Source organism: Pundamilia nyererei, unplaced genomic scaffold (assembly GCF_000239375.1).
Source record: "Pundamilia nyererei isolate P.nyererei 1_Seehausen unplaced genomic scaffold, PunNye1.0 scaffold00667, whole genome shotgun sequence".
NCBI classification, from domain to species: domain Eukaryota; kingdom Metazoa; phylum Chordata; class Actinopteri; order Cichliformes; family Cichlidae; genus Pundamilia; species Pundamilia nyererei.
Window position 1 is genome coordinate 7621 of NW_005188068.1, and position 13503 is coordinate 21123.

Here is a 13503-nt window from a genome sequence, read left to right on the forward strand (position 1 = left end):
TTTAAAATATGTTTTCCTTGCCTTGTTTGGTATCATTATTTTCAGCACAACCTCAAATATCTGAAATTTGAGCTATTTTTTCATTTTAGTATACTATATTAGCACAGTTGATCTAAATTCAGACAAAAAATTCAAAACCAGAGTAGAAAAAAGTTATATTTTTTACTGTAAAACCCACAAACATGCTTAACGAATCATTTTCATAACTTGAAATGCAAAAATAAATTGTACATTTCTAAAATTTATGCACAAGTTTTGCAAACAACAAAGTTATCAGGTACTATTTACCTGAAAATGCAGCCAAGGCCTCAGGCGTTTTTTATATAACCATTTAAATCTATTTACAGAACAATCAGGTGTTCTGCACCAAATTAGAAGGCACACAAATTATTTGTGCCAGTCCAAAAAATGTAGTTTGTGTTCAGTATAAGACAGAGGAGAACAGCACAGGCCTAAACCCTGCAGGTCTGACAGCAGGAGGTGCATCAGTCCAGTTTTCCATGTGGGAACAGTGTTTACACTGGAATCTGCCTTTGATGGCTTTTTTAGAGCAAATATGAAATTCAGCAGTATAACTGACACACAATACAAGACAATAACTACACAACACACTAACTTTAGCCTCCAAACACGCTATACGTCACTAATGTCTCACATATGAAAACTCGCTCTCTCTCTCTTTCTTTCGCCACCCGCTTTCCATCATGGGTGTCACTCCTAAAAACTTCCCCTTCTCCCTAAACAACCAAATGTCACATGTTTGCCATATCATTTTTTTGATAGGCTGACATGGTAAACTCTAACACCAATAGGGAAGGGGTGTTTTTTCTTTTTCTTATTTCACTCGCAAGCGGAGAGTGTTTGCTAGCGCTGTCTGTAGAAAACACAGTTTTTACCGTTCTTCCCGCTGTAAACACCACTGTTTTGTTCAGAAAAAAACATAGTGTGTATTTTTATCATAACTCTGGTTTTACGTGGCCCATCGACACAATTCAAAAACTGTTGAAATGGAGACTCGCTGCATCTTGTAGCTGTGTCGTCTTAAATTGGTCATGTGATTTTGACGTGCCGTCAGTTAACCCCAGAAGGTTAACTGGATACTTTAAAGGGTTTCAGGGTTAAACGTTTGCGTTTATCAGGACTGTAAACCTATCTTAACAAATACAGCCATAAAAAAAGCTCCAAACAACCTAAGACAAACTGTCTTAATATCACCCTAACTTAACGACGCACTGATTTATATATGAACTAAAACGGCGTGAAGTATAAGCATAACTAGGACATAGTAGTGATGTGACGGTCGCGAACGAAATGGCTCTTGGAGCCGACTCTTTAAAGTGAATGACGCGAGTCGGCTCTGTGTTTTTTTTTCCCTTTCTCTCACCCTCTCTCTCGCACGTTTTTTCCACTTCACTCCGCACGCGAGCGTTGTCCTTTGCGGTAGTTCAGGAACAGAGCAGGAGGGAAAGAGAGAGAGAAAGAGAGCCAGGGACAACAACGTCACATTAGAAAGGTAAGTAGGCCTATTAAATATTTTTCTATTGATTTATAAAGACATTCAAATCAAGCCATTCATTTATTAAGTCACCATCAGTGATGATCCTAAACTTAGCCCTAAACTGTAAAGTTATGTTTTTGAGCCAAGCACAATGTCCTTGGTTTTAAATGATGATGCTATTCACCGCCGCTTAACAGGCATTAACCCTCTCAGGCTCAAATTAAGTTTTAGTTGCTAATGCACAACCACGTCCTGCAGTGGTACTTCTGAGTAAAAAAAACTCATAAAATATGTATGTGGGGTAATTCGGCAACGCCTGCCTCGAGAGGGTTAAAATGCTAAAGGTAGGCTTCTACAAAGGATGGCGTAATGTTTTTCTCTGACTGAAACTCATTAGATTTCAGTCGGAAATTAGCACAATGCATGTAGGTCCTCTTTAATAATGAAATGATATTAATCCTTCAAAATACCTTTTTTCCCCCAGAATAACCAGGTTGTCCTTCTTAACTTGAAACAGCTCAGTGAACAACTATTAATTTTACCACCAGTTAAACTGTACTGACTAATGTTTCTGGTTTATTGGTTTTCTAAGTAAAGTACTTTCAGCCATGCAGCACAAAGTAAGTGCTCCATTGTCCAGGTACTATTGTTATGAGTAACCATAACAAGAACTAAGTTATTCCTCCTTATCTGTCAACCTTTCAATTTAGGAGGTGCCACAATGGCGTATCTGCCACCATATCTTCTAAATACACTAAATAACCAGTTTTTTCTTAAGTCATTTAACTGGGCAGTCAATAATGCGTAGTTACATGCGTTTGCTGCCTTCACTTATTTCAGCAACACAAGAGTTTCCTTTCCCTTTTAAGGTAAAGCATAAATAACACCAAAGAGCTGGGCAGGTTAAAAAAGACTGCACTCTTTTCCACCATACACTTGATAGAGTTACTCAGGAGAGGTGACTCGCTCAGTGCTTTGGTAACAAGGAGTCCAACAAACCACAACCACACAGTGCAGGTTATAGCTATGATGGTGAAGAAAGCTCTCAGCTTTAATCGGTCAACACGCTGGTTTTCCCCACCTTCTTTTCCAGGTCCTGGGTGAATCAGAACACACAGAACAGAAAGGCTACAGAAAAATGTGATCATGATCACTAGAGCCAAAACAAAGAATAATGGGACAAGCCTGTTAGAGGTTAAAGTTTGATGCACTCCTATCAGTCCAAAGCAAAACAGCCAAACACAACCAACACTGATGTTTCTGATCCTGACCCCATGGACATTTTTAAAATGTAAGTAGGAGATGGGGTGAACAACAGCCAGGTAGCACTCTAAACAGCTCAGGATATGAAAACCCATCTCTGCATACAAACCAGTGTGGGAAGCAATGGATCCTACTGTAAACATAGCTGAGTGATTATTGTATGTTCCATCAAAGGTACAGAAGCATCCAGCTACCCAGATCAGCTCTGTAGCAGCCATGTTGTAGGCGAAGATGTCAGAGTGGCTTGCTGTTTGAAAGGAATGCTGCTGCCGCCATTGCTGGTAACCCAGGTAGAGGACAAGTGTGGAGACAGGGAGGAGAAAGATGGCTCTCATTGCACTGATGGCAGTGAACATGTTTGAGCTAGCTGTATGGTTGAAGCAGTCGTACTCCAGAAAAAAGTTGAAGGTGGAGTTCACTGACATGTTGTCTGTTTTCTGTAGGTCTTAGGACCAAAACTCAAAATTTAAGAGATAAATACAATAGGCAGGGAGGATTATTGTTATGTCTTATCAGTCCAAACTAGTTGTTGTTGGTTTTATTTAAGGGCAGCACGGTGGTGCAGTGGTTAGCACTGCTGCCTCACAGCAATCTGGTTGGGCTTTTCTGTGTGGAGTTTGCATGTTCTCCTCATGTTCTCTCCAGGTACTCTGACTTTCTCCCACAGTCCAAAGACATGCATGGTGTACCTTGCCTCTCGCCCTCTGATAGCTGGGACAGGTTCCAGCCCCCGTGACCCTGATAAGGAAGAGAATGGATGGATGGTTTAATTTAATATGCCTACATTTAAGGTAGGATGAGGAAAAACAATGAAGAAACCAATTAAGGATGTAAAAAGATTGACCTTTGTGCTTCTGAAAAGCAATGCAGTCATGAACATCGCCTCAACATGCAAACTTTCTAATGCTCTATGGGAAACATTTCTGACTGTCTTGCTCTGTGGCTTCAGAAATAATTTTGCCGTTAACTTTGTTGTCTCAGTTTCTACTTTCTAGTCTTTTTGAACCCTGTATGGATTTAAGACATGCTTAATAATTTATAAATAATTTTCATGTTACATTTCATGTTACATTGCAAATATTTTGTTTTATGGTATCGTGTCTTGAATTAAATTTGATTTGTAATCACCATAATATACGATGACCCTAACTCCTCTCATTAGAGTTTTTCTTTTCTTCTCCTTATTTATTCTTATTAAGACTCACATGAAATGTCATGAAATGTACTTATAATGAGGGCGAGAAGCTACAACAACACCAGACAAAGTAAGAGAAGGACCCAGGAGACCCCAAGAGTCCAGAAGCCCTTAGGCCATACATCCTGATCACAATTACTTGCCCACCCCAGCAGAAAAAGGACAGAGGCAAGGCACAGGCAGGACAGGAAAATTAACCCAACAAGAGGCTGGCATTAAAGGCAGGGCCAGTCTTGGCAAACAGGAAGGGAGACGTCTGGAAGTTTTGGCAGAAAAGCTAACAATGAGGTTGTGTTTGGCAGCCCAGAAACAGACAAGGGAACACCAGATGTGTCCTTGTATCACATGTATCACCAACAGACCCATGCTTGAGAATAACATCAACCTTGGTACCATGGCACGTGTGTTTCCCCAGCTCTTGTAGAATCATAACATAATAGTCTGAAGTTACAATACTGTGAATTGTAGCATCCATAAAGCCCTCAAGTTTGATTAATGATTATTTATGATTTCATTCATCCTTCATAATTCATAATGTTTTTTTGTTAAGTCTAAAGAGTAATTGTTTTGCAGCCCTGTTAGTCACAGCATTAAAATTTCATTTGTAGATAATAGAAAGCAATATTTCAGGGTTAATTATTACTCAGATAGACCTACTATGACCCCAAAAACAAAACTACAGTATATGTGCAAAAAGGTAAGATGTATGTAGTATATGCACGATAGAGGCAGGTGCTTACATGTATTTTAATAAACATATGTAACATTACCACTGTACTGGAATGATGGTGTAATGAAATCAGTCATTTAAATAGTTAAATGATAGCATATAATGAATGAAAAAGACTGACCTTGTCTGTAGTGCCCCTCGGGAGTGCCCTCTTGCCCTTTAGTCAGTCACTCCAAATGCACACTGATGCTTGAGCGGGTGTTGATTATGCTCACAGTCACAGGACTGCATAATATTTTTGCATGAAGCAACAGAGTGATTTATGACCTCATTATTCTACATCTAATAAAAACTATTTTCTATTTTTCTATTTAACTATTTTTAAATCAGTGCTTTACTTATGCACCAAAACAGCCATGAGTATTTGTGTGTAATTAGTTTATAGCTATTGTTCACTTTATGACAACAGAAAGAAAATATGCCCCAAGTGTCAACAATCATAAAAAGTACAGTTACTTATTCTATTTTTTATGCCTCAGCATATAGTAGTAATATCCTGAACATCATGAACATGTTTCCGTACAGGTAACAGGACTGAAATAACTATAAGCAGAATCTCTACATCTCCTTTAATTAAAGCATCATTGCAATGAAATATGATTGTAGCTCATAGAGCAGTAACATTCATTTTACAAGTGTTCATTTTACAAGTGACTCACAAGTGTAGACTTGAGCAACAATGGTGGTATATATTTACATGTCTTTCCTTTTAAAAATGCTAACAAAAATGTCAATCTTGCTGGCTAATATCACTACCAAAAACGTATCTGAAGTCACAGTCTCAATACAATTTTGTCCTAATGTCGATTTTATGCTGATAGCTGATGGGTTGTTTATTTACTCCATTTGTAAACTACTGTTAGCTAAAGTTGCTCACTGTAGATGTAGAAACAAATAAATCAAATAAAAATGATATAGATAAATAAGATAAATAAATAAAAAAGTTTAAAATACGGGACCTTGATATAGAAGTAAATCAAATGGCCTCTCTTTGTAGGTATATCAATAATAATAATAATAATAATAATAATAATAATAATAATAATAATAATATCATAAAGACCACCATCCATCAAGAGCATTTTATTTCTTTTTCACTCACATTCTCTTTTGGGTTTTTCAACTTTCCAACGCTCTAAACAACTGAGAAAGTACCAGTTAGATGGGAATGACTTGTTTGTTGCATTTAAGATAAATTAGCCATCAGGTCTACCACCATGCACCATGTTAGTTGCTACTACTGTAAGTACTCATATATACAGTAAATGCCATCCTTTTATCTAAATTTGAGGATATAATGCATAGTTACACAGAAAAGCTGCAGCAGTCATGGCCTTTCATTATCTGGGAAGGTTCTCAGTTATCCAGGTCTCAGTCTCAGGAAAGAAAAGCATCTGGGCTTATTTAAGTTGGCCTTTCATTCTTAAATCAAAATAGTACTCTGTACTGAAATATGTATACCACAGATGACTAATTTTACACAAACAATAATGACCAAAAACTTTATGAATGTCACAGATTTTGTCTTTCCTACTATGATAACTCAGTTTTTATTTAGATTAGTTTGTTTTTCATTTTTCTAGTCAGTAGAGAAAAACAATGATAAACTCGAAATGATCACCCAAAAATGTAAGAAAAGCAGAACTTTTCACATCTGTGTTTAATTCAATCACGAGGATATGAGAATACGTAATGATTTTGCAATCATTATCATTATTATTGTTATTATTATTATTACTTATTGATTTACTTTATTTCTATATCAGTAGCTCTACATAAACCCACCAATTCATTACATTTAACAGGATTCAGGTAACCCATAAATAACAACAGGTGTTCATTTTAATACAGCAATACACACAGTTCACAGAGCATTGTCTCCAATACCTGATTCACAACCTGAGCTGTCATTGTTATTAGCAATGTGAGAAATACATTCAATCACTTTTAGTAGTGAATAATAAGTATACAAATTAAGACTTGAATCACAAAGTATGTTAATTTGGTATCTTTGAATGGAAGAATGACATATTTAGTATACAACAAAGTGTGGATATGGCTGTTGGGAGTGCCAGTTTAACAATCATTACCAGTTTAAGGAACAGGACCAGTTGAAACAACGTTGTGAAGACATATCTGAACTGCGAGGACAGTTTGATTGAGCCTAACTACTGTAAATGCTTGATTGTTACAATGTTAAGGTGAGAAATAAGCGAACTGATAAACATCTAAAACTGTGCTGTCAAATGCACAATATGCAACTGCAAATGGCTCTACTATCCTAGATGTTCTACAGAAACCTCACTCTGACTAAACAACACATGGATATTTATTAAACAAAGGTGCTGTATATAATATAAGATCAGTTACTACACAAACACCTTAGAAAAGGTCTCTGCAGTTTAAAACTTTCATTGTTACATGTTTGTTTTTTTTCCAGATAATTTTTTTTGATTCTTAATATTCTTCTAGCTGACCAAATGTTAAGTTTTATGTGATTCCATTCATGACTGTTTACACTTTTTTTGTCAACAGTTTCTTAATGCTGTTGAAGTTAAGCGAGTGCCTCCTTTTCAAAATAGTTTTAATGGACACCCTTTGTGTCTTCTATATTTTTTCTTTGTTTTATGCTAATGTCAATATTAACCTAAGCTGCCATCCCAGTTATTTTTTGCAACTTATGTTGCTCAAATAATTAGCTTGAAATGATAGAAGGGTAAGTGTTGAACTGCTAGAGATTAAAAAAGGTTACCTACACCCGTAAAAATAATGTACATTTCAGAATTATACAAAAATCCTTTAAGGGAACACAAAATTGGTTAATAGTTTAAAGCTTTTCTGCAGCAAGTTGTTCAAGCCTTGAAAGCTGGTGCTACTAATTCCTGGTGTTCCAATTTTTCAAGATTACTTCTGTCTGTATAAAAGAAGTGCTGAAACACACTGTGGTATCATACCTTCGGAATATGAAGAGGTCTGGCAGACTAAAGACACAGCTGAATCAGAGGACATTTTCTGAAAGTTAACAGCTTGTTTTGTCCTAATAACGGTAAAACAGCTTCAAGCTCAAAGTAATAGTGGTCATAGTAAGCAGGTCTCAGTTTCAACTTTGAAGAGAAGACTTCGAGCTGTTTGACAGGATGAGATGCAGCAAGAAAGCCATTGCTAAGATGTTAGAATAAGACAAAGAGGCTTGCCTGAGGTATGAAACACCACCAGACTGGAAGAAGGTATTACAGATTGATGAATCAAAAATTGAAATCTTCGGTTCATCACACAGGGTTTTTGTGACGGTATCACAGTGTTTGGCAGCTGATATATTCAAACCCAATCCTTCTTTTCACTTATTGTTAAAACAGACCCATGAAAGTTTTCTTTCCTTGTATAGATACAGCAGAGGTAACACCAAACAGCTGGGGAGGTTAAACCAAGCTGTACTCAGTAACAGTACATACTTGACATTAATGCTCAATAAAGGTGACATGCTAATGGCAATGGAAATAAGATGCCCAGCAAACCACAACCACACAGCACAGGTTATAGTTGCAATTGTATAGAAAGCTCTCTGTTTTATTTGGTGAACGTGGTCTTTTTGGTTGCCTCCTTCCCCTGGCCCTGGGCGAATCAAAGCACAGAGAACAGAGACACTGCAGAAAGATAGAGTTATTACAGAGAGAACCAAAAGGCAGAGCTCTTGGATGTAGTTGTTGTTAGGGGTTAATAGAGCATCAGCACCTATCAGTCCAAAGCACAGAAGCCAAACGCAACCAATGGTGATGTTTCTGATCCTGACACCACGGGGAGTTCTTAAACCCATGTAGATAATGGGGTGGACAACAGCCAAGTAGTGCTCTACACAGGTCAGGACATGAAAAAGAATCTCTCCAAAATAAGGAATCAAACTAGCTATTGATCCGACAGCTGCAATCACGGACTGATTAGTGCATGTGCCACCAAAGCTAAGGAAGACTCCCATGACAAAGATGAGCTCCATGGCAGCCATGTGATAGGTGAAAATGTCAGCGTGGCTAGCTGTTCTAAATGAACGCTGCTGCTTCCATTGTTGGTGACCCAGATAAAGGACGAAGGCACAGAGAGGTAGAAGGAGGATGATTCTCAATGCAGTGATGGTAGTGAACATTATGCTGCCAGCTGTGTAGTAGATGTAGTCCTGAAGATAGTTTGATGTAGCATTAACTGACATTTCTGTTGTAAATCGCGTAGGTCTGAGGAGAAAATTAAATTTAAAGAATGAGTAGAATATGAGGAGGGAAAAGTTAAAAAGAAGGACAGACAGTTAAGCAACTGTGATGTAAAACAATTGGTTTTCATACCTGTGTCAAGTGGGTGCAACTAGTAACACGCATTACTCCCCACTGTGAAAAGTGGCATTTTCTGTACTAAGCAGTAATACAAAATGGCATCAGCAGCATGCCAGTGGTGGTAGTGACAATCGTTGCTAACCTGGGCCTTGACTGATTTGGCATGAAGCTCATATGATTCATCAACAGCTAAATGCCTTTTATGCCAGCGTAAAGTGATCACAAACAGCATTCTGTCATAAAGCGTCTGGTGTTTGTGTTCACAGTTAGCTATTATTTCTGAAAGCAGGCTGAACTCTGTTTATTTGTGATTACAGTGGAATATGTATGGGGAAGGTATTACATGGTCCTCAGCCACAACACACATATGATTTTATAAAATATGATGAACTACTATAGATTAATAAAATGTGAATCAGTATAACACTGATGAATGTTTTTCCATAGAATATTCACTTTTCTTCTAAATATTTTTTGTACAACTTGCCAGTAATATAAATTTTGTATAGTGAAGGGTTTTTTCATCTATTTTGTTGCTAATTTTACTAAAAAAAGATTCCGAAGGGGAGCAGAAAAGTTTAGATATTTAGCTGGCAAAAGCAGTGTTACCGGCATGACTCATATCGAATCTTTATTTTCAGTTTTTATAAATTGTCAATGATTTAACTAGTTATCATTGTTATTTTTAATGACATGCCCACATACGTCATTTATGCAAATAATATATTCACCCAAATGAAACACAAAATTGAAAAATTCCAAAATTGGAAAATTCCAGTTTCAAATCACACATAAACACAATAAGAACACTAACACAGTCAATTAAATTATTACTATGCAGTGCTATTACTGAATAGTTCTGCCTCACTTGGTCTCACTAGATATTTTCTTTGTTTCTGTTTACAGCTCTTTCAAAATAGTATTTAAAGTGATGCAGCATGATGCATACCCACTTTTATTATCAACGTATTGATTGGTCATTATTTTTCAATAACATTGTGTAGCAGTTTGCATTAATAAAAAAGTAAGCTCAAGGCTTCTAATATTGTTGATTTAAATCTATTTCAAAATGATGAAGCTTCTTTCATCTTCTCTCGGGTCACCACAGCAGGTATCAGGTGGCAGAGAGCAGCATGCTTGGTTTTATGCCACATCTCCTTTGTGATGCAATCCGAAAGGGCTTTTGCCTCACTTCCCAGGATCTGGCTGGGGACCTTCAACTTGTTGGGCAAACTTCACCAATACACTATGGAGCCACTTGCTACTCAGAGTGATGAGTAAGCTAACTGAGACAAACACTAAATTAAAATGTTTAAAAATATGTGTAGAAAATCCCAAATATTTCCTGAAGACTGTCTGCAGTCTTTTTCATTAAATACCAATATTTTAAGAAATAAAGAGACACTTGATTATCTGTGGAAAGAGAATTTAAAAATGTTATGTCAGAGAGCACTCACCTTGTTCGCAGTGTTATGCTTGTCTTTAATGACCTCTTCAACCTCACTGACTGATATGCACTGATGCCTCTGCGTGTGTTGATGACGCTCACTGTTACAGCAGCAGACATATGTGGGCTTTTCGTATTATGCAAAAGGACATTCTGGGGCTCCATTACTCAGAATTACAGTGGTCAGATTCTCTATTCCAAGTATTTTTTCACCACACGTGTCAGATTATTTTATGCAAAGTCTTGCTGCAGCTGTTTCTAATGACTAAAGAAACAGCAAAAATCGAATGTTTTGCTAACCGAGCTCGTGTAAGTTATGTCTACCAAAGTTATTTTGATCTTTTAAAATGTATTCATTTATTTTTTATACTGTGTAATCTTATTTTAAATAGAAATAATATTATAAAGCATTACAAAATACATTAGCATAAATATTCAGTTTGCAAATGTCATGTTTATATTCCTGATCTAATATAAATGCATTTTGTTAGATCAAGCATTGGGGATTGGAACTCATTTCCAGGCCACTGTTTGAATCTACTAATCCATTAAATGACAGTATTCAAATAACCTCTCAGTGAAAACAGGTGTGCATTGAAATGACAAGTCATTTTCTTGATTTATTACTTTAATGCACAGGACCCTAAATAATCAAATTATTCCACAGCTTTTAGCAGCTGACTTGATGTTACTGGTGATGGGGTCCATATAGGGATTGACCTCCTAAAGAAACTTTAGGGCTGAGCACTAGAGCCTCAGTTTTACCAGAATTAGACTGAGGATATTTGAATGCATCCATTTGGTAATGGCAGACATGCATTCCCTGAGGCAACGGAGGCTGTTGAGACTGTTGAGGTTGTGAGGGGTGCAAATGAGACGGATTTGAATTCTGAAGTATGTGTTGCATAAGTGTGAAGACTATTTGAGATTCAAGGCATTAATTTATAATAGAGAGAGGCCAGGGGAGATGACAGGCAGAACTTCTTTAATGAATTTAGGAAGGATACTCTCTGTTCGACAGGAAGAAATGTGCATCTATCAGACAATATAAATATCTGTTGAGGCAATAGACCCTGTGCACGAGAAAATGCTAACTTCCTGGTTTGAGACCGGATGTAGGGTTGTACATTTCCGGTAGCTTTACTTTGCGGTCAATCGCTACTGCGAAGATATACTCAAAAATCATGTCCAAAACTCGAAAACGGAAGGATTGCATTAAGTTACAAAGAGCAGAAGGTGGGAACACTCACCACTGTTGTGTCATAAAAAATCTAATGATCAATTTTGACGTTTAAGGAGTTTAGATCAATCACTTGTTTACATTACTCAGCACAAGCAGAACTGCATTACTGCAGCAGAAGACACATCGTCCACATTCAGAAGCACATCTCTGTATAGTGACTGGTCTTATGATTCAAACAGGCAAATGTTCAGCATTCAAACTACAGGTGAAGAATAGTCAAACCAGATGTTTCCCCATTATGTCGATATCAGCTAGTCTGAAAAAAAGCCACTCAAAAAAGAATGATTACTGGTAAGGGTTTCTATACATTAGTATTTACAAAGGGTATGTTGTGACTTACCTTCAAAATTACAGCGGTCCCTCGCTATAACGCGGTTCACCGTTCACCTCGCTGTTTCGCGGATTTTTTAGTGCAAGTTTGCATGCTTTTTTTTTTCTTTTTTTTTTTACATCACATTGTGTCCTGTGTCCTGATCGCTGCAGACGATCTCCTCCGTGAAACGTTTTGCACCGTCAAAAAATAAAATTGGCTACTTGATTTCACCTATCGCTGGTTATTTTTAGAACATAACACAATAAACGAGGGACAGCTGTTTACAGATACTGAGAATTATAACATTTGAATCCCTTTTCTCTTTTGCTCTGAGGCGCGGGGGAAAAATATCGACAAATCGATGAACATCATTTACAGATATATTGGGTAAATGCCCGAGACATCTATAGAAATGTAAATCGCCGCTTGATTCATTCATTTGCTTAACTTGTTTTGGACCGTAAACCAGGCATGAATAGGTCACCGGAAACAAAACTCCCCACAGGAGTTTCCACACCGGAAGTAGCATATGCTAACGTGCACATAGTCTATTAGTCTACATTCAGAGGGTTACAGACATGAACTGTGAACTGATAGTGTTGATCTTGCCAGTAAATACATCCTAACGTGTTATGCGGAGGTTTAAGAAGTCTGCTCACGCTATCAAACAGAAATTGTGTATTATAATTATTCAAACTAACAAAATACGATTTTCCCACATTTTTCATGAGTTGCTTACTTGTGATTATGATCTAATATCACAAAACAAATTATGTGTCATGATGTGGTTGTGTAATACAGCCAAGAAAGGACAGAGAATGCAGTCTCACTGAGACAGGACTTAAACTCAAAAACACAGCTTTAATTGCTCTGGGGTAAAAAGTGATATCAACACTAAACTGGGGAATCTAAACACAACGGGCAAGAATAGAATAGAATTCAACTTTATTGATTGTCATTGCACATGTCACAAGTACAAGGCAACAAAATGCAGTTTGCATCCATCCAGAAGTGCTTTAGCCATGATATAGATATATTACAATATAGATCAGCAATAATATAGGTATATAAATATATTACAGAAATTGGTCTGTTATAGGTATGAGGGTACAAAAATGGGTCTATTATGGGTATGTTACAATGTACACGGTATGAAGGTATGTTATGAATATGCTACAACTATAAGTATGTACAGGCTGTAGTGGGTATATAAGCTATGTACAGGATATAAATATAAAGCTATGTAAGTTATAAACAGTTGTAGAATTATAATTATCGTATTGTATTGTACCCTGTACAGAACAGGGAGAGACACACAGCCATGAGGGAGATGCTGACATAAATACACAGAAGGATAGTGAGAGACATGAGGACACACAGGGAACACAGCTGACACGAATTAACATGACACAAACAGGGGAAGCAAAGCAAGACCAATCAATCAATCAATCAAAGCTTTATTCGTCACATGCAGGTTGCCCTGCAGTGAAATGGG

The 13503-nt window shown here is 37.1% G+C and overlaps 1 protein-coding gene across 1 annotated transcript in view; it reads right to left on the bottom strand.

The window, feature by feature from the left end:
* Positions 1 to 2549: 2549 nt before the first annotated feature.
* LOC102208245 (L-amino-acid oxidase-like) overlaps positions 2550 to 13503 on the bottom strand; it is a 57891-nt gene continuing 46937 nt past the window's right edge. The window contains exons 8-10 of the mRNA XM_005754802.1: positions 3451 to 3499; positions 2956 to 3198; positions 2550 to 2594 (exon numbers count right to left, since the gene is read on the bottom strand). Of these exons, the coding sequence (XP_005754859.1) occupies positions 2550 to 2594; positions 2956 to 3198; positions 3451 to 3499 (337 nt within the window). The remainder of the gene's footprint in view (positions 2595 to 2955; positions 3199 to 3450; positions 3500 to 13503) is intronic.